This window comes from Hypanus sabinus, chromosome 20 (genome assembly GCF_030144855.1).
Source record: "Hypanus sabinus isolate sHypSab1 chromosome 20, sHypSab1.hap1, whole genome shotgun sequence".
Taxonomy (NCBI): domain Eukaryota; kingdom Metazoa; phylum Chordata; class Chondrichthyes; order Myliobatiformes; family Dasyatidae; genus Hypanus; species Hypanus sabinus.
Window position 1 is genome coordinate 12,275,850 of NC_082725.1, and position 21,818 is coordinate 12,297,667.

Below are 21,818 nucleotides of genomic sequence, written 5' to 3' on the forward strand. Positions count from 1 at the left end.
GTGATGATGATAATATCTTGAAGGATAACAGAATTTTCAGTGCTTTAAAATAATAACTGTTACTATTAAAAAAAGCTGTATTTTATTCATTTAATTTTCAGTGTTTTAAAAGTCATTTCAATAAATAGCTAAATACCATGGGACTTCAAAGACAGATATTTTGTTGTAATGCATTTGTTCATTTTCAATTGAAATTAAAGCACATGTTTTCTACATATCCCATGATATTTTATTTTCTCTTATGAGGTGCATTACCAAAACACTCCGTCCATCTGCTCCTGGTCCGGCCCCCCTGTCAAATTTTAGAACCCTTTGTGGCCCTCAAGTCAAAAAGTTTGCCCACCCCTGGCTTAGGCTCTACTCCCCACTGGCCCTTGCTGCCTCTCAGTCAGATTGACCTCTTGGCTGGCAGCTCTGTGAGAAATGTGTGAAAGAAAACCTCTTCATGCTCAGACATTCTGTATTCTTCTGCCTTCCCTAACACCGAAAGGCCAACATTGAGCCTTTGGATCAACATGTTGCCTTTAGTCAACATAAGTTACTGCTTTGAGGACTGAGGGAAAACTTGAAGGCAGGTAAATTTTTGTCTACAATATAGCGCTGTGTCAATAAATATAAGCTCAATATTATGCTTAGAGTGATTTTGTAAAATTAACCAGATCGCAGGAGATTTCACTTCAATATATGCAGGTTAATGTGGTTAAACTCAAGCTCATAAATCTTATAGTTAATTTATTTAATATAATGAAGACTACCTCTTGAGTAGTGGTGGAAAATTATTCAAGTCTTAAAACAGTTCAAGTTTTCTTGAAAAGCCACAGTGTATTAATGGTGCAAACTGGTGTCACCAGGCTGGAATTTGTAATGAATACAATTCATAATTATTTTAGTATGTCTCATTCTCTTATACCTACTAACTGCCAGAATTTATTATACAATAATGAATAAACATAGAAAATTGAATTCAAAGTACAATCACTTAACACCATTGATTGAAATGCATTTGATTCCTTCATAACAAAATTGTAATGGTGGGCACTCTCTGGTAAGACATGGTCTTGGATATACTGATAAGTTCCTCCAGGGGCCCATGAAAGCTTCACAGCATGCAATATGCCTATAATTTGGTTTGTAAAATCTGAATCTAAAATATAAAGTGAAAATCTGGATGAAAATTATGAAAAAAAGACTGACTCCATCTTACAGTGATGCCTGCACATAGAGTAGCCACTCACTCATGAGGTCCACTACCACCCATGCCTATAACAACCTTAAGGAACCACTGCAGAAGTCATCAAGTGAATGAATCAATGCCCCACTTCACTATTCCCCATTCCCATTTCCCTTGCACCTTATGTCCTTACCTGCCTATCACCTCCCTCTGGTGCTCCTCCCTCTTCCCTTTCTTCCATGGCTTTCTGTCCTCTCCCATCAGATTCCCCCTTCTCCAGCCCTTTATCTCTATCACCAATCGACTTCCCAGCTCTTTACTTCCCGCCCCTCCCAATTTCAACTATCACCTCCTACCGTGTCCTTCTTCCTTCCCTTCCCCCCACCTTCTTAGTCTGACTTCCCAGCTCTTTCTTCCAGTCCTGATGAAGGGTCTTGGCCTGAAACATTGATTGTTCACTCTTTTCCACAGATGCTTCCTGGCCTGCAGAGTTCCTCCAGCATTTTGTGTGTATTACTTTGGTTTTTAGCATCTGCAGATTTTCTCTTGTAAGTGAATGAAGAGCCTCTCCAACAGGCTAGGTGATGCACCATCAATAACTCACTCTGAGACGTAAGGCGAGATATCGGCTTTTATTGACTGGAAGAAGGAACCAGCAGTGAGTCACCATCATACTAAGTCCTGGAGACTGAGGCCGAGCATAGGCCTCAGATCGCCTTTATACAGGGGCCTGTGGGAGGAGCCACAGGAGCAGTCAGCAGGGGGCGTGTCCAGACAGGCACACGTAGTTCACCACACTAGGAAGAGAATTCCCCCCCCCCCCCCACCACCCCACTTGCCAGAATGCTCCTGGGAGGAGAAATTCTTGCTGATCAATATTCCTGCCATTAGTGCATATTTTACACACACTGACAAAGGGAAGATGGTAGAGAAGGGGGTTGAGAGGGAAAATAAATCAGTCATGAATGAATGCCTCCAAGAGGACCACAACCTTGTTGCAGGGTTTAGAGGTTTCCATGGCTCAATAGACGACAGAACTATGTTGGCTGGAGTCAGGACTTTGTGCTTTGGCTCTTGCTAGGGTCAACAATGCCAAACAGGTCAAGGGATAGAAGCCAGACTAAGAGTGGTCCACTGGTCCTCCAGGTTTGGGGGTCCAGCTCAGGGCTAACAAACCTGACTGGTCAAAAACATTGTCACAGAAGTACCAATGAAGAATTCTTTTACATCTGTGTGTAACTGTATGGACAGACAGAGATGGAGGACCTTCATTGCTGCCCTAAATGCCAGTGGCATAACAGGCAATAAGCAATTAAGTGTGACTGAGTAGTGGAGCATACTTGATGGGCTAAATGCTCTAAAGTTGGCTGCTAGACTTTTCAAAAGGACAGGTATTGTTTCCACTCCTGGGAACAATTCCATGGCATGACCCTCTCAGCAAGGACCAAACTCAATGGACAAATAATATAGAATAAAATGGGGTATGTAGTATGTAGCATATAGTACAGCATGGCCTCAGTGTGCTGGCATTGGAGGTCCAAAAGAATCATCCCAAATTTGAAAGGGTTAACATATGAGGTTCATTTGATGTCTCTGGGCCTGTGCTCACTGGAATTCAGAAGAATGAGGGGAGATCTTATTGAAATCTACCAAACTTTGAAAAGCCCAGATAGGGTGGATATGGAGAGGATGTCTCCAAAAGTGGGAGAGCGCAGAGAGTCAGAAAACAAGCATGTCCCTTTAGAACAGAGAGGGAGGAATTTTTATAGCCAGAGGGTGATGAATCTGTGGAATTCCTTGTCCCAGAAGGCTGTGGAGGTCAATTCCTTGTATATATTTAAAGAAGAGGTTGATGGGTTTTGATTAGTAGAAGGCGTCAAAGGTTAACAGTGAGAAGGCAGGAGAATGGGGTTGAGAGGGATAAAGAATCAGCCATGATGGGATAGGCCAAATGGCCTAATTCTGCTCCTATATCATGGCTTTATCTTTCACCTCAACACCATTTTCCTGTACTAATCCCATCTGGAGAGAGAATGGTAGAGAGGGAAACTCATATTAAGTTTCACACTGGTGACCTTCTATTAACACTGTTAACTGTTTCTCATATCTAAAAGGGATTAATATAGGAAAGTAATGCTGAGGTGAAAGATGTGCCTTCATCTCACTGAAAGCTGGAGCGAATGAGCATCTCCTTTTGTTTTGGAAGGTTTTTCTATATTCTGATGCTGTGTCACCTGATGAATAAATCCAACATTTTCATCTTTATATTTCAGATGTTCAACCTGCAGAATATTTCACGTTAGTGCTTTAAATTCAGTCTTTAGTTAACCTGACTAAGTTAAGTCATTATCCTGACTTTTGCATCAGCCATGATTGAACGGTGGCGCAAACCCGATGGGTTAAATCTGCTCCAATGTTTATGGTCTTATATTCTACCATTCTTCCCAGCAGTCAGATTTGTTCATTTTATAAACTGCATATTCTGTGACAGAAACCACCAGGATGGACAAAGATGCAACCACACACAGTTCCCTCTCAAGGTGTGACCGTCCTGCCTTGGAAATATAAAGCAGGCTATTCATCACCACTGGAGGGAGTGCTTTTACTAAAAGGACTACAGTGGTTTAAAGAAAGTGTCTCATCCAAAACCTTCTCAATCGTAATTAGGAGCAGGCAATGCCAGAAACTCCCTGGGTCTGAAAGAAATCAATAAATAAAAAGAAAAACAACACCATCATGCATTCATCATCATCAGTATATGCCATATCATATGGCATCATCATCAAGTGCTGTGTCGTATGACATCATCATTATGTACAGTGTCGTATGACCATAGAACCATAGAACATTACAGCACAGTACAGGCTCTTCAGCCCTCCATGTTGTGCTGACCCATATAATCCTTAAAAAAAGTACTAAACCCACACTACCCCATAACCCTCCATTTTTCTTTCATCCATGTGCCTGTCCAAGAGGTTCTTAAATACCCCTAATGTTTTAGCCTCCACCACCATCCCTGGCAAGTCATTCCAGGCACTCACAACGCTCTGTGTAAAAAACTTACCCCTTAATTATGCCTAAACTTCCCTCCCTTAATTTTGTACATATGCCCTCTGGTGTTTGCTATTGATGCCCTGGGAAACAGGTACTGACTATCCACCCTATCTATGCCTCTTATAATCTTGTAGACCTCTATCAAGTCCCCTCTCATTCTTCTACGCTCCAAAGAGAAAAGTCCCAGCTCTGCTAAATTTGCTTCATATGACTTGTTCTCCAAACCAGGAAACATCCTGGTAAATCTCCTCTGCACCCTCTCCATAGCTTCCACATCCTTCCTATAATGGGGTGATCAGAAATGAACACAATACTCTAAGTGTAGTCTCACCAGAGATTTGTAGAGTTGCAACATGACCTCTCTACTCTTGAACTCAATCCCCCGTTAATGAAGCCTAGCATCCCATAGGCCTTCTTAACTACCCTATCAACCTGTGCAGTGTCCTTGAGGGATGAACCCCAAGGTCCCTTTGTTCATCCACACTCTTAAGTAACTGACCATTAATCAGTCTTCTGGTTTGTCCGTCCAAAATGCATCACCTCACACTTGTCCGGATTGAGCTCCATCTGCCATTTTTCTGCCCAACTCTGCAGCCTGTCTATATCCTCTTGTAACCTTCGACAACTACAGCTCCATCCACAACTCCTCCAATCTTCGTGTCATCAGCAAACTTACTCACCCATCCTTCTGCCTCTACATCCAGGTCATTTATAAAAATCACAAATAGCAGGGGTCCCAGAACAGATCTCTGTGGCACTCCACTAGTCACCGGCCTCCAGGCAGAATACTTTCCTTCCACAATTACCCACAACTACATAATGATATCATCATTATGTACCATGTCATATGACATCATCATTATGTACCGGGTCATATGACATGGGTGATCCAATTGTCCATGACCATGATTGTTCTTGGCAAATTTTTGTACAGAACACGTTTGGCATTGCCTTCCTCTGGGCAGTGTCTTTATAAGATGGGTGAACCCAAGCCATTATCAATACTCTTCAGAGATTGTCTAGCTGATGTCAGCGATCGCATAACCAGGACTTGTGATATGCACCAGCTGCTCATATGACTATCCACCACCTGCTCTCATGGCTTCACATGACCTTGATCAGAGGCTGAGTGGGTACTGTACCTTGCCCAAGGGTGACCTGCAGGCTAGCGGAGAGAAGGAGCGCCTTACAGCTCCCTTGATAGAAACGTATCTCACCCTGTCACCGACATGCATTATACATGTGCCTCATAGCCTTGATGTGCAAGCATGTCTTACATACATCAGAATACAACCAAATATGCAAAGCACACTACAGCACAGAAATAAGCCCTTTGGCCCATCTAGTCCATACTGAACCATTAATCTGCTTAGTCCCATCAAAATGCGCCCAGACCACAGCCTTCCTTACCTCTTAAATCCATGTTCTTATTTAAATTTCTCTTAAATGTTGAAATCAACTTTCTATCCACCACTTGCTCATTCCACCCTCTCACAATCCATATTCCCCTTAAGCATTTCACCTTGCACCCTTAACCCATGACCTCTGGTTATAGTTTCACCCAAGCTCAGTAGAAGCCTGTCCCTCATAATTTTGCATACCTATATCAAATCTTCCCTCAATCACCTACATTCTAGGGAATAAAGTCTTAACCTATTAATCCTTTCCCTATAACTCACTTCCTCACGTTCCGGCAAATCTTTGTAAATTTTCTCTGCACTCTTTTGATCTTATTTATATCTCTCCTGTAGGTAGGTGACCAAAACCACACACAAAATTACTCTAAATTAGGCCTCACCAATGACTTATACAATTTCAACATAACACCCCAACTCCTGTACACAATACATTGATTTATGAAAGCCAATGTGCCAAAAACTTTCTTTAAGAACCTACCTACCTGTAACAACTCTTTCAAGGAACTATGGATTTGCACTCCCTGATCCCGTTCTTCCATTGCGCTCTTCAGTGCCCTACTGCTCTCCACTTAAGACCGACCCTGGTTGGTTCTTCCAAACTGTAAAACACCTCGCACTTGTTTTAAATATCTCTGCCAGGGCCCTTTCAATTTCTGTATTAGCCTCTCACAGGGTCCAAGGGAACATATCGTTTGCACCTGGAAATTTATCCACCCTAATTTGCTTCGACACAGCAAACACATTATCTTCTGTAATCTTTACGGGGCCCAGAACCTCACTGCTGCAATGTCTCATATCTGTTGGTTCGATGTCCACCTCCTGGGTAAATACAGATGCAAAAAGTCCACTCCCCACCCATCTCTCTTGGCTCCATGCATAGGTTACCATTTTCATCTTTCAGAAGACCAATTTTGCCCTTGCTATCCTTTTACTCTTAATTCATCTGTAGAAACCTTTAGGATTCTCCTTCACCTTGTTTGCTAGAGCAACCTCATGTCTTCTTTTAGCCCTCCTGATTTCTTTTTAAGTTTTCTTTTGCATTTCCTATACTCCTCAAGCACCTTATTTGCTCCTGCCTGCCTAGACCTGCTATGCATTTCCTTCTTTTTCTTAACCAGGGCTACAAAAGCTCCTGAAAACCAAATTTCCCCAAGTTGTTACCCTTGCCTTTTACTCTGTACTCTCAAAATTTCACTTTTGAAGGCCTCCTACTTAACAAGAACATGCTTCCCAAAAAACAACCTGTCCCAGTCCACACTTACCAGAGCACCTCTGATACCATCAAAATTAGTTTTTCTCCAAGTTAGGAAATAAAAACAGCTATGGACTCGGTCTGAGTTGTCCCTGACCCTGGCACCTGGGAGGCAGGAATCTCGTTCTCATCCACAGAACCTCCTTTCTTTTTCCCTAACCAAAAATCCCCTGTCACTACAGCTCACCTCTACTCCCTCCTTCTCTTCTGAGCCACAGAGCCAGACTCAGGGCCAGAGATCAAACCGCTGCAGCTTTCCACTGCTCTGTCATACCCCTAATGGTACTCAAAGCGATATATCTGTTGTTGAGGAGAACGGTCACAGGGATACTCTGCACTGGTTGCCTATCCCCTTTCCTCCTCCTGATGGTCATCCAGTTGCCTGTGTCCTGAAAATGCCACCTCCTGTGTGCCCTGTCTATCAACCCCTCAGACTCCTGAATGATCCAGAGATCATCTAGTTCCAGCTCCAACTCCTTTACATGGTCTGTTGGAAGCTGCAACTGGATGCACTTCTTGCAACTGGAGCCATCGGTGACCCTAGAGGTCTCCATGCCTTCCCGCAAGACGAGCATTTCAGTATCTTGCTTGTCATCCCCACTGCTCTAAATGTGCAATAACAAAGAAAGAAAGAAGGAAAGAAGTAAGCGAGGAAAGGAAAGAAAGAATAAATAATGAAAAAAATCTACCTATAGCTTATGCCTCTCTTCACTGAAGCCTTGATGAGCCAAAGCCTCAAAGCCCCACTCCAATACTGGCCCACTCACGCAATGGCCGCTCCCAAAATGGCCATTCCCACAATGGCAAAATCCAACTTCTTTATATTGGTCCTTGCCTCGCTTCTTTTAAATTCTCTCCCCCTCCTACGCAATCTGGTGTCTCCTTGGGATTGCAAAACACAAAATGTGCCAACTGCCTCTGTTTGTTTCTTTTAAACTCTCCCCTCTCTCTATGCAATCCAGTGTCTCCTTGGGACTGTGGCATTTAAAGTATGTTCAATGGATAAAAAGTTGAACTGTTAATCAAATGAAGATTTCAGTGAGATTATAACATGTACCTCATATAAATATTAGACAATGTGCAATAGTAACTGACCATCTTTGCTTTCAAATATGTCAATCTCTACTTTATTCTCTTTTAGTTCTCTTTAGCAGCTTAGAATCCCATCATTCTTTGAATCATCATTACTGCTCACCCCTCAACACTCTGATCTCTGTAACTAAGCTGATCTTCCAGTTAATCGCTCGTCCTCCTGATAACTCTTTCTAAACCATTTACTGACACACACAAAATACTGGAGTTACTCAGCAGGCCAGGCAGCATCTAATGAAAAGAGTAAACAGCCGATGATTCGGGCCGAGACACTTTGTCAGGACCCGAAACATCGACTGTTTACTCTTCTCCATAGATGCTGCTTGGCCTTCTGAATTCCTCCAGCAATTTTGTGTGCATTGCTTGGACTTCCAGCATCTGCAGATTTCCTCTTGCTTTTCATATCCATACAACTGTTCTGTTTTTTTTTTCCTGGTGATCCTTCTCTGTTTCCTGCTTAGTGCTTTCCAGTCCCATTTGTACTTGGGAATACGCATTTCCCAAGTACATGTTACGAGCAAGTTAGCATTAAACGCTTCCCACAAATATCTTTGAAAAATAGAAAATCTCTGATCCACAAAAGGCCTACTCACCAGCAGAGGCCTACTCTGAAGAATAAATTTAAAATGCAGCAAGCCTGAGGTACTGTTTATTCACCTCCTCCTCCCTTACAATGACACCACAAAACAAATTTCCAAGCTGCACTTATTGGATAAAAAATTAATATGTGTATTGTAAAATGCATTTTTATCATAAAATTGCAGAGCAAAGGCAATTCTGCCAAGCCACATGACAAATATAAGTTTCCTGAATGAGATGGAGGTGGAGAAATGGATATTAATACAGAAAAATAACAAAGTATTGTGGATTGAAAAAAAGACAGTAAGAAATACTAATAAAGAAAGATGAATATATACAGGGAGATAAAGGGGCATTCCATAAATAAATAACATGTAGAAAATAAAACAAGGGCAATATAAAAAACAACAAGTGATAGATAGGAAACCGAGCATTTTTTCTACTAAAGGTCTTCCTAACTTTTACACTCATATATCAATGACTGAATTAATGTTCTTTCATTCTTCCACTGATTTCATATTTTTCATGGTCTTCACCAGATTTCCACATCCCTCTAATTTTTTTACACTCTCTGTGGTTGCTTCAATTTTTCTTTTCACTTCTGCAGCTCCATCCATGCATACTTTATTAAATGTTAATTTTCAAAAAAAATCACCTGGCTGAAATACTGTACATGCATAAATAAACAAATATTCTCTTCCTTCTTACTGTCTAGACCCGCTTTACTGAAATAGGCTTTCAGATTTATAGATATCTCATACTGCAAATAAAATCAACATTATGAATCCTCTGCAGAAGGACTACCTCTGAAGAATGGACAAAGTACAAGAGCAGCCTGAATAATTAACACAAAATAAGATGCCATCTGTAGACATACATAAATAATTTCTAAACTGCAAAAATATGCAACAATAGTTGATCAGAGAGAGTCTGATGTCATTGGCTTCCTTTGAACACTTTTAAAAATATTTTAATCCTGTGGAAGTAAAATCCACCGAGAAGATTGCTGGAATCTCCCTCCCTACTAAGGTTACATTTGCTGGGAGCATTGTATATGAAGGGCCAGAAATATTGTTGAGGATCCCCTACCACCCACCCCACAATCTCTTTGACCCACTATTGTCAGGAAGGAGCCACAGAACATCAGGACTAGGACTGTCAGACCGGGTAACAGCTTCTTCCCTCAGGCTGTGAGACTAATGAATAGCCTGCCACCACCGAGGTCTCATCACTAGGACAGCAAGCTGTTTACTGTTTACTGCTCACCTCTCCTGTGCACTACATGCATTTTGAATTAAATTCTATTAACTTTTAATGGTAATAATTTGTTTTATGTGCAGTGTGTGATATGTATATATTTGGGTGCACCATGGTCTGTAGGAGCATTGTTTCATTTGGTCATATATATGCACAGTTAGTTGAAAATAAACTTCAACTTTAACTTGAATTCTAATTAAAAAAAAGCAATTAAGCACCTCTGCTGAAACTGCACATTATTTAAAATTCTGAAGTGGAAAACCTCAGTGCAGCTGGGCGTACAGAAATTGCTGTGCAGCCTAAGCAGTCTGCCATAGAGATACTGTGCTTTGCAAAAGCACCCCAAGCATGATGTGGGGTAATTTCGCCAGAAATGTGAGGAAAAGGATGTGAGCATTGGATGTGCCTCTGGTGGGAAAACATAGTCAGCTCAGCAAAGATGATTCATGGCAGGAAGTGCTCAGTGAATTTCCACAGCGGTGCAATTCATTCCAGAAATGGCTGCAAACGTGTTTCATCCAGAAAGGAATTTGTGATTTTCATACACATTGCACAACACTATTGATTGGAACTTCTGGATAAACATTTCAGATTCTCTCATTGCTGTTTTGCTGATGCGGAATATAAAGATTGTAAAAATACCATTAATTTCTAAGGTTGCATTAAGACTGTACTGACTGCAGAATACTACCTTCAATGCTAACTCAAAAAAAAATCTTAGGGTATCCAGATGTACAACTGAGAATTACTGAAATTGAGAATGATGTCATCCTTCCTCCTGAACTGGAGCTTCATTATATAGTTTCCCCGAGTTCAAATTTTTAATCATTATCAATCATACTTATTACATGAGAATTGTCAAATCGCTACTGTGCGGCACAGAACCACCTTTTACAATTTCTCCTTTTATTCTGTGAAAATTAGAGAAATGAGTAAATATAAAAAACTTATTTTGTTCATCTGTCTCTGATTTTATTAGAGACCTAGTAAGAAATTACATGGAGGCTTTTCAGGAACAATTCTTACTAAACTAATGTTGCTTTCAGAATTTACTTCTGTTCTTTGACCTTTCCTTATTCACTTCTTAAATTCCTCAATTGGTACATTTGCAGGCAATAAAGATTTCTTCACAATAATGTAAGAAACATAAGAAATTTAGTAAACTCTAAGATGAATTACTACTGAGAAAAGTATTATTATTTTTGCTCTCAGCACTTCAGACCAGAAGGAACTCTCTTTAATTCTGGACCTGCTGTAAACTGGTCATTCTCTGTAAAGTACAGCTATCAGGCTACTGAGACCTGCTTCAGCCAACAGGAAGCTCAACTGTGGTTATTATAATTGAACAGCTTTTATTGGAAATAACATTCCCTATAGAATCAAGTTAAAACAGGAACAAATTCAATGGTATTGCTGCTATAGTTGAACATAGAACATAGAACAATACAGCACAGTACAGGCCCTTCGGCCCACGATGTTGTGCCAACCCTTAAACCCTGCCTCCCATATAACTCCCCCCCCCACCTTAAATTCCTCCATATACCTGTCTAGTAGTCTCTTAAATTTCACTGGTGTATCTGCCTCCACCACTGACTCAGACAGTGCATTCCACACAACAACCACTCTCTGAGTAAAAAACCTTCCTCTATTATCCCCCTTGAACTTTCCACTCCTTACCTTAAAGCCATGTCCTCTTGCATTGAGCAGTGGCGCCCTGGGAAAGAGGCACCGGCTGTCCACTCTGTCTATTCCTCTTAATATCTTGTATACCTCTATCATGTCTCCTCTCATCCTCCTTCTCTCCAGAGAGTAAAGCACTAGCTCCAATTACAATCAAAATTAGAATCAGGATTGGAATCAGGTTTATTATCACTGACATGTGTCATGAAATTTGTTCGCTCAGCAGCAGCAGTACACGATAATATAGAAAGGAAAAACAAGTAAGTCATTTACTTTAAGTATGTTGAATAGATTAAAAACAGTGCAAAAACAGAAATGATATATATTTTTTAAAAGTGAGGTAGTGTTCGTGGGCTCCAAGTCCATTTAAAAATCATATGGCAGAGGGGAATTGCTGAGTGTGCACTTTCAGCTTCTGTACCTCCTTCCTGACGGTAACAATGAGAAGAGGGGATGCCCTGGGTTAGCGGGATCCTTAATAATGGATGGTGCCTTTCTGAGGCACCGGTCTTTGAAGGTGTATTGGATAATACAAAGACTAGTACCTGAGCTGGAGCTGACTAATTTTACAATTTTCTGTACCTTCTTTCAGTCTTGTGCAGCAGACCCCCATAACAGACGGTGATGCAGCCTGTCAGAATTCTCTCCACAGTACATCTATAGAGGTTTTCGAGTGTTTTAGTTGACAAACCAAATCTCTTCAAACTCCTAATGAAATATAGCCGGTGTCTTGCCTTCTTGATAGCTGCATCAATATGTTGGGACCAGGTTACATCCACAGAGATCTTGACACCCAGGAACATGAAACAGCTCACTCTCTCCATTACTGATCCCCCTATAAGGATTGGTATGTGTTCCCTCATCTTACTCTTCATGAAGTCCACAATCAGCTCTTTCATCTTACTGACATTGAATGCAAGGTTATCGCTGCAGGACCACTCAACTAGCTGGTATATCTTGCTCCTGTAAGCCCTCTCATCTCCATCTGAGATTCTACCAACAATGGTTGCATCATAAGCAAATGTATAGATGGTATTTGAGCTATGCCTAGCCACACAATCATGGATATAGAGGGAGTAGAGGAGTGGGTGAAGCACATCCCTCTGAGGTGAGCCAGTGTTGATCGTCAGTGAGGTGAAGATTTTATCACCAATCCACAAATATTGTGGTCTTCCGGTTAGGAAGTCGAGGATCCAATTGCAGAGGGATGCACAGAAGCCCAATCAACTCTCACCTCTTAAAAAATAACTTTGGATGAAGTTGTCAGTGTTGTTGCTGTAGAACAGTGTATTCCAACCTGGAGTCCATGGACCTCGTGTTTCATCATATTGGTCCGTGACATAAAAAAAGTTTGGGATACCCTTGCTGTAGAACTATATGCCAGGACAATGAAGATTTTAGAAAGAAATTGAGAGAATAGGGCAAAACCATGTCAGCTTGGGCAAAGCTGTTTTAAGCCAGATTTATTTTTTCAGATAGTCACCAGTAAGAGTTACACTGGTATAGTTTTGACAGGATAATGCAAGAGGTGGCCACAGATGGAATTTAAAGAACATATCTGGAGCATTCTGCAAGTTGAAAATCTAAAATATAAAGATGAAACTGCTGCAAATATTCATCAGATGACAGAGCATCAGAATATAGAAAAACCTTTAGAGCTGAAGAAGCTTCTCATTAGCTCCAGCTTTCAGTGAGATGAAGGCACATCTTTCACGTCAGCATCACTTTCCTATATTAATCCCTTCTGGATATGAGAAACAGTTAACAGTGTTAATAAAAGGTCAGCAGTGTGAAACTTAATCTGATTTTCTCTCTCTACTATTCTCTCTCCAGATGAGATTAGTACAGGAAAATTATGTTGAGGCGAAAGATAAAGCTATAAGATATAGGAGCAGAATTAGGCCGTTCAGCCCATTAAGCCTGCTAAGTCATTCCATCATGGTTGATATATTATCCCTCTCAACCCCATTCTCCTACCTTCTCCCCGTAATGTTTATAAAAAAAGAGTATATGATGAATAGGTTTAGAGGGGGCACACAATCTGATTTCCAGCTGCTTATCGAGCCCATTTTACACCCCACAGATCAATTCTTGCTTCATGCTCAATGTGGATGTCATTCCATCCATAACCACAGGGGGGAGCAACCTTACAGAGAGATCGCCTTCACCAGAGGTAAAATAAGGGCAGTTCATCAAAGAGAAAAACTGACAGAACAATTCACGTAGTTGTATGATTCCAAGCTTTGTAAACATCTTTGCACATACATAGAGCAACACAGTGCAAGTATGTTTAGAGGGGCCACACAATCTGCTATCCAGCTGCTTATTGAGCATATTTTACGCCCCACGCGGTGGAAATTTCTGAGGCACATACTGTAGAATAGCAGGAGTGCATTTCAGAATCAGAATCAGACTAAGGCTGAGTATCACTGGCACATGTTGTGAATTTGTTGTTTTGTGGCAGCAGTACATTGCAACACACAAAACAACTATAAATTACAATAAGAAATTTATATACATACAGTGTCTTGTAAAAGTATTCGGTCCCCAATCCTTTGTTCACATAATATTTTTTATTTAGCAATACAGCACAGTGCAGGCCTTCTGGCCCTTTAAGCCGCCCCACCTCAGAAACCCTGACAAACCTGATTAACTCTAACCTACTCACAGGGCAATTTACAGTGACCAATTAACCTACAAACCGGTACATCTCTGGACTGTTGGAGGAAACTGGAGCATGCGGTCATGGGGACAGTGTACACTCTCCTTACAGAATGGCACCGGATTAGATTTCGAACTCGGGAATGCCCTGAGTTGTAATAGCTTTGCGCTAAACGCTACACTACCATGGTGCTCACTCAGAGTGACTGAGCGTCACAGTACCCTCTCTTCCAAGTGCCGTTCTTCTTCGGCGAGTAAGTTTAGAGGGGCAGTGTGGCTGTGGGTTCATACCTTTCCCACTTTTTCATAATGGGCTGCGCTGAGCTCTGAGATACGGTCAGTGCCTTTAAGATGGTCTTGTACCCTTCTCCAGATTTGTGCTTCACTTTCACTTTCCTGACTTGCCTTGAATGCCCCTTTCGTCTTCATTTTGGCTTGGTTTGTTGAAAATCTACCCTACTGTTGGACCTTATAGAAAGAGGGGGTATTTATTCAGGTGATCCTCCAGTTTTCTACATCAACAAATTGGGTGAGTCAGTAAGGTATCGCACCTGGAGAAAGTTTGTGTAGCCATTACAAAAGGGAGGGATACTTTTTCAGCCTCACAATTTCAGTTTTTGATTTTTAGTAAATTGTTGACAGGTTTTAGAATTTTTCTTCTGATTTTAGATAATGTACAGTGTTTTCTAGATTAGCTGAAAAAGTCCTACTTGAATATATTTTAAGTTTAGAAACTAAGACAGTAAAATGTAAAAATAGTTGTGGGGACTGAAAACCTTTTCAAGGCTCTGTACATAGGTGTGTGTATGCAGTATACATATACACACAAGTAGTGCAAAAAGCAAGCCAAAAATAGTGAGATAATGTTCATGGGCTGATTTATTGTCTGTTCAGAAATCTGATAGCAGAGGGAAGAAGCTGTTCCTAAAACATTGACTCTGTATCCTGTAGTCATTTATTTAAAGCCATGTTCTCTGAGCTATGACAGGCCTACACAAGGAGGCTGCCAGTACACATCAATCAACCCGCAATCCACTTTGAAATTATATTTTAAAAGATCCATGGATGCTGGAACTCTGAAATAATAACAGAAAATACTGGAGATAAAAACCGGCCAGGCAGCATGTAAGATGATCGCTTGAATCGAGTATGACGTTTTCCTAATTGGTGGGCCCTCAGGTGTTGGAACAGGTGTGGCTGTTGGAACCACTCTGGGATCTACATATTCTGGTGCAGTGTGGGCAAAAGTGAGCGATGGCTCTGGTTAGTGGCCGGGCCTTTGCTTTGTTTATTCTCTCCTTTTGCAAATGCCGCTTGTTCTCTGCGGCACTGCGGAGGCCATTCCGATATAGTGCAGCTCCTTTGACAGATTTCCTCCAGCTGTATCTATTGTGTGGATCGTCATCCCAGTTTTTAGACGTGATGTTGAATTTCTTCAGGCTGATTTCGATGCTCAATGCCCGCCTCTACCTGGAATGACTTTGTACCCTCTCCCCTTGACCGCCTGGGTTCCCTTTGCCCACCAGGAGCTCACTAACCTTCCTTCAACTGGGAGTAAAGCGTTTGTTTGGGGAGACATGAGTCAGGCATCCGGATGACATGACCTATCCATCAGAGTTGGTGTCGCCTTATCATTGCCCTCCTCCAGCACGCTGGTGTCAGGGCACCTGTCCCAAGGAACAGTACTAAAGTTATCATATCAGGAGATTTTGATGCAGCCTGAACTGTGGAGCGATTCCAGAACTTCTTATGCTGTGAAACCCAACTTCCATGTCACTGGCAAAAAAACATTTTGTGTATACACCCAAGGGTCATGGCCTGAAATGTCTTAGATGCTCCCTCACTCATTGAGTAGCATTTTGTCTTTGTTGCTCTGGGTTTCTGGCATCTGCAGAGCTTTTTGTGTCCACAAATGGCACGGTAGTGTAGCTGTTAGCATAACACTGTTACAGCGCCAGAGACCCCTGTTCAATTCCACCACTATCTGGAATGACTTTCTGCCCTCTCCCCTTGACTGCCTGGGTTTTCTCCGGTTGTTCTAGTCTCCAAAGGCAACAGGTTAGTGGATTAATAGGTTATATGTATGTCATTGAGCTGTATGGGCTTATTGGGCCGGAAAGGCCTGTTATCGAGCTGTATCTTAAAAATGAGTACAATCGGCCCTCCTTATCCGCGAGGGATTGGTTCTGGGACCCCTCGCAGATACCAAAAAATGCGGATGCTCAAGTCCCTTATTCAACCTGTCTCAAAGCAGTGGACCTTAGGACCCAGTGGAACCCCAGACCTTATTTAACCTCTCTCAGTGCAGTGGACATTAGGACCCAGTGGGACCCCAGACCTTATTTAACCTGTCTCAGTGCAGTGGACATTAGGACCCAGTGGAACCCCAGACCTTATTTAACCTGTCTCAGTGCAGTGGACATTAGGACCCAGTGGAACCCCAGACCTTATTTAACCTGTCTCAGTGCGGTGGACATTAGGACCCAACGGAACCCCAGACCTTATTTAACCTGTCTCAGTACAGTGGATCTTAGGACCCAACGGAACCCCAGACCTTATTTAATCTGTCTCAGTGTGGTGGACATTAGGACCCGGCGGCAGAGCTCTGAATCCGCAGTGTTTCTGTTCACGAAAATAATCACGATCACGATTGAAAATCATCACGATTGATGACGAACTTCAATAAAAAAAATTACAAAAAAAGAAAATAAGGTGGTAATAATAAAGCAATTGGAAAGAGGTGAAATGCCATTGGTCATTGGAATAGTGTTTGGCTACAGTCGGTCAAGGATCGGAACAATTTTAAAGAATAAAGTGGGAAAGGTCCTACCCTAATGAAAGCTACAATTATCACTAAGCAACGCAGTGGTTTAATGACTGGGTTTTGGGTTTTTGATCCTCTACATCAACCTGGCACGGATGGAGAGCGCACTTGGGTGCGGTCTGTCACTGGATCAAACTTGGGAACTTCTTAAGTGTTTTATGTGCATAGAAAGGTAAAATATATACTATATACTAAGACAAAGGTTTGACTAACTGATGCCAAATAATACCGGATGTACTTGTTCCGACTTAATTAGACTTACGATTTTTTTCCGATCCCGATCCACGGTAACCTATGCACATCCTCCCGTATACTTCTCTAGATTACTTATAATGCCTAATACAATGTAAATGCTATGTAAAATAGTTGTTACACTGCATTGTTTAGGGAATAATGACAAGAAAATAAATTCTGTACATGCTCGAACACCAAGTGCCGGAAGAGCACTTCCGGGTTTTCTCAATTCACGGTTGGTTGAATTCGTGCACACGGAACTCGCGGAAAAGGCGGGCCGACTGTACAGGCTGACGAGTACTTCCTGCTTTTACTTTAAATTACCATTTGGCATTAGAAAAATCAAGGCTTCTGAAACCTCAGATTTCCTACCTGCTAATTGCTCTCCCACTTTTCTTCACTCACTTACCAGTGGTCCCCTGGCTCCTGAGACCTGTTTTTGCCAAAGTAATCTTTACTCATAATAAAATAAAAATACAAGAGCAAAGCAAGCAGTACCTTTTCAATTGTTACTTTCACAGTCAATGCTTTCAATGCTGCTCTGTTACATTAGTCACACTTTGGCCATTCCTGTGGCTCTCCAGGGTGGTACATTACTACGATAACTGAGGGATTTCCTCACCCAACCTGGACCCTCCCTCTCCAGTAGCAGAAGAACCCAGCCTTTCGGCCCTGAAACTTGCAATACAACTATCGCAATTGCCAGCCACAAAAGGCCTGAACTGCAAAGATCCCAATTTTTCCTCAGGCAAATGTGAAAATAATGGTAAAAGGACACTGATCTGCTAAGTCATATCATATGGCCATGATGTAACCAAATGAAATCATTACAAACCACAGAGTTTTCAGCACAAACAAAATGCTGGAGGAACTCATCAGGTCAGGCAGCATCTATGGAGAGGAATAAGCAGTCAAGCTATTGGGCCAGGACCCTTCACCGGGTCTTTAGAGTTTGCAACTCTATTGTACTTATCACTCCTTTCTGCGCCTTGTGACGCACTGGGTGGCAACCCTGCCATTTCTTTAGCATTTTTGTCTATTTTTTTTACGAGGCCAAGTTGCTAGCTCAACGCTTAACCGAGTACAAATGAAAACAGCAAGAAGCCGGCCAGATTCTAGCCCGGAACCATTCATCTCGAGGTCCGGTGCAGATGCCACTACACGACCGGCCAGCTTCTATTGTACTTGCTACCTCCAAATGCAATTAATGCATCACTTGGGCACAGATTGAGAATCATTTCAATTGACCATGAAAGAAGAAAATTTGCTGTGTTTAATTGATCCACTGCTCAGATTACTCCACAGTTCATTTTTATAGTGATCAATACATTTCAATTTTTCTTTCTTTTGAATGATGGATTTCTACAGCTCTCCAACTAGTTTCAAAATGATTTTAAGAAAGTCAGATGAAAGAAGTTAAAAAAAAAGATTACAATGTATTGACTCTTTCAAAAGTACCTCAAACAAAGGCTTGCAAATCCCATCAATCCACTCCAGCTGAAGACCCGGTAACTCGTCCTTCCTATTTCGGTCAAAGATAGCCTGTAGAAGATTCACCAAGATAGAATTGTGTTTCAGGACACGTCTAAGAGTACAGTTACTGCAGGACCTGACATTCACGGATTGCTAATAGCAGTAATAACTCAAGAATTCTTCATGCATTTTTACCTACATTTTGCATGTTCACTTCCAAGGTCAAAAGATTAATTCATTGCTCACTCCATGCATGTATGATTTTTGAGCATGAAGATGCATTAATTTTGTTAAAAGCAAACAAAATAATGAAAGACTCCTAATGAAGGGAAATTATAAAACAAGTCAAGTAAGGTGTTGACAAGCTATAAATCATCTATCCCTGGTGTGCAATTTATAATCAAATTATGAGTGCTGTTCAGCAGGATGCATTTGCCTACACATCAATGTATTTTACTGGGTGTCAGCTGTGACATTACTGTAGGCAGACTCGTCGCTACAGGCCACAACATTTAAAATCTAGGTTTTTCCCCTCAAATAAAGCATTAGAAAATCCGGATACTGACAAATATTAGAGTTTAAGAAAATCCAGATATTTGCAAGTACTTCACTTTCTGATTTTGGAATGAAATTCAAGATTAAGGTTTAAGACTGTTTAATGCTTAATATCATTTCCAGTGTAAAGGAGAATGAAATAATTGTTACTCTGGACCCGATGTAGCATAAAAACCCACAATAAGATAAAGAAGACAATAGTACAACAACACAATAAATCTAAATACATAAGGCTAGGTTATATACACACAGATTGACTGTATGTCCATAAAGTGATGCTTGGCACAGGAGTGTCTGTACAGAAGGTGACTCTGACAGGAAATTTATTTTTGCTTGTATTTATTTAGAGATACAGCACATAATAGGCCCTTCTGGCTCACTGAACCATGCCACCCACTGATTTAACCCTCGCCTAATCATGGGACAATTAACAATGACCAATTAACCGACTAGCCAGTGTGTCTTCGGACTGTGGCAGCTCCTGGAGAAAACACACACGCACCTGGGAAGAATGTAGAAACATTCTTACAGAGGACACCGGAAATGACCCCCGAAATCCAACACCCCAAGCTGTAGTGGCAGCGCACGAACCGCTACGCTGCTGTGCAGGCGGGGTGGGTTAGTGGGCAAAGGTGTTGATTAGCCTTACTGCTTTGTGCGAATTTGAAGACTTACTCAAAGTTATGCCCTTCCGAAAATCTGCAGTGAGTTGAAAGGCAGGCCGTACAAATAGCTCCAGCAATAATCAGCATGACAGCTGGTAAAGGTCACATTTGAGCTCATTTTAATTGGCTGCCTTCGCCTTCTCCTCAGTGAGCATGTGCTTGCAGCAGACAGAAACTGCTGAGGCTTTAACACTAACCTGAGACCAGTTCCTAAGTCATAAATTCTAGCAGCTGATCCAGAACTCATGAGTCCATGGAATAGATTAGTTGTACTGAAGTGCCATCAATGGCCTTCTGAGAATGGACCTGATTTGCCATTTTATTGTATTGCATTGGTAGCCCAGCATTACCATACCTGATTTAGGAGTCCTCACAGGGCAGGGAATGGACAAATGACTCCGCTCTACAGAGATTTTTGATATTCAGGGAGCTTTATATCAAATTGCACGGAAGCTGCATTTTAAAACGTATGCCCAGCGGCCAAATTTTGTATCTATTCCAGTTTAAATCATGCCTCAATAAAAGTACCTAAACTCCGTCGGGGGTGTCTTGATAAAAGCATATTCATTAAAATATGACTGTGCATATTTTGGGTCATTTCTAGATATTTATTTACAAGTCTATTAACACTTTTGAGTATATTAATATTTCAATAATCTCTCACTTCTGATGAGAATAATTTCTGGCAATAATGGATTTCGAGCATCTGGAAACCTCTTGTGTTTATAATAGAGCAACTTTGTTTCTTCCATCTTCTGACTGCAACAACACTTACTTTGCATAATACCGGCATTCTCTGAATGTATAAAAAATAGAAACTGCAGGTTACTACTGCCTTTCAACTTAGCACCCACATTAGGAAGGAAAAAACTGCAGCGTTTCACAAGAATGACCCCCCGCTTGTTTTTCTACACAGTAACCATGCCCTCTGAATGTCTAATAATGTTTCATGTTGTTTTTAAAGTGCAATTATTGTTATTAATTAGGCAAATATGGTAGAGTAATAAAGCAAATTTGAGGAATATTCGGTCTATGCTCTGCATCTACATTCACCTTTTGATCTCCTAGAAATCACTGAACAGCAGTATAGTGGTTACACACTTTGCAGTGACAGTGACGGGGGTTCAGTTCCCAGCACTGCCCGTAAGGAGTTGGTACATTCTCCCAATGACCCTGTAGGTTTCCTCCGGGTGCCCCAGTTTCTTCTCACAGCCCAAAAACACATCGGTCATTGAAAATTCTCCCACGATTAGGCTAGGATTAAATCATGAGATTGCTGGTTGGCATGGCTCAAAGGGATAAATCTGCATTGCATCTAAATAAACAAAGCCTTTGTGTATGTGTGCTCAAGGACGTATAGAACATGGCAGAGCAGCATTTTGGAGGAAGGTATGGAATGAAATTACCACCAGAAGTAGTCATCAAATCTGGAAACCCGCCATGAGGGCAGCATGCTGGCGTAGCAGTTATCGTTAACGCTTTACACCAGCGATTAGAAGGCCATGGGTCAGTTCCTACTGTTGTCTATAAGGAGTTCGTACCTCCTCTCCATGACTGCTTGGATTTGCTCCAGTTTCCACCCAAGCATGTCGGTAGTAAGTTAGCACGTTATATTGGTACTGGAGGCACGCGAACACTGACAGGGTGCCCCCAGCACATCTCAAATGGTGCTGGTCATTGAGGCAAACAATGCATTTCATTGTATTTTTTGACATTCGCATGGCAAATAAAGATAATCATTAATCTTTGAAATATGGAAGGCTCTAAATCAAATTCAAACAGGGGATGGGCATTCTGGTCAATAGGTACGTAAAAGATCTATTAGGAAATGTGTAAGATAAGACAACAGCAACATGGGCCCTCTGAACCAAGTTTAACAAGGTCATAAACACAAGGGGTTCTA

The 21,818-nt window shown here is 41.5% G+C and overlaps 1 protein-coding gene across 2 annotated transcripts in view; it reads right to left on the reverse strand.

Moving 5' to 3' along the window:
- LOC132378296 (dual 3',5'-cyclic-AMP and -GMP phosphodiesterase 11A-like) overlaps window positions 1-21,818 on the reverse strand; it is a 266,270-nt gene that overhangs the window by 19,934 nt on the left and 224,518 nt on the right. For both annotated transcript variants that reach the window (XM_059945103.1, XM_059945102.1), the window contains one exon: window positions 18,681-18,764. In XM_059945103.1, coding sequence (XP_059801086.1) covers window positions 18,681-18,764 — 84 coding nt within the window. The remainder of the gene's footprint in view (window positions 1-18,680; window positions 18,765-21,818) is intronic.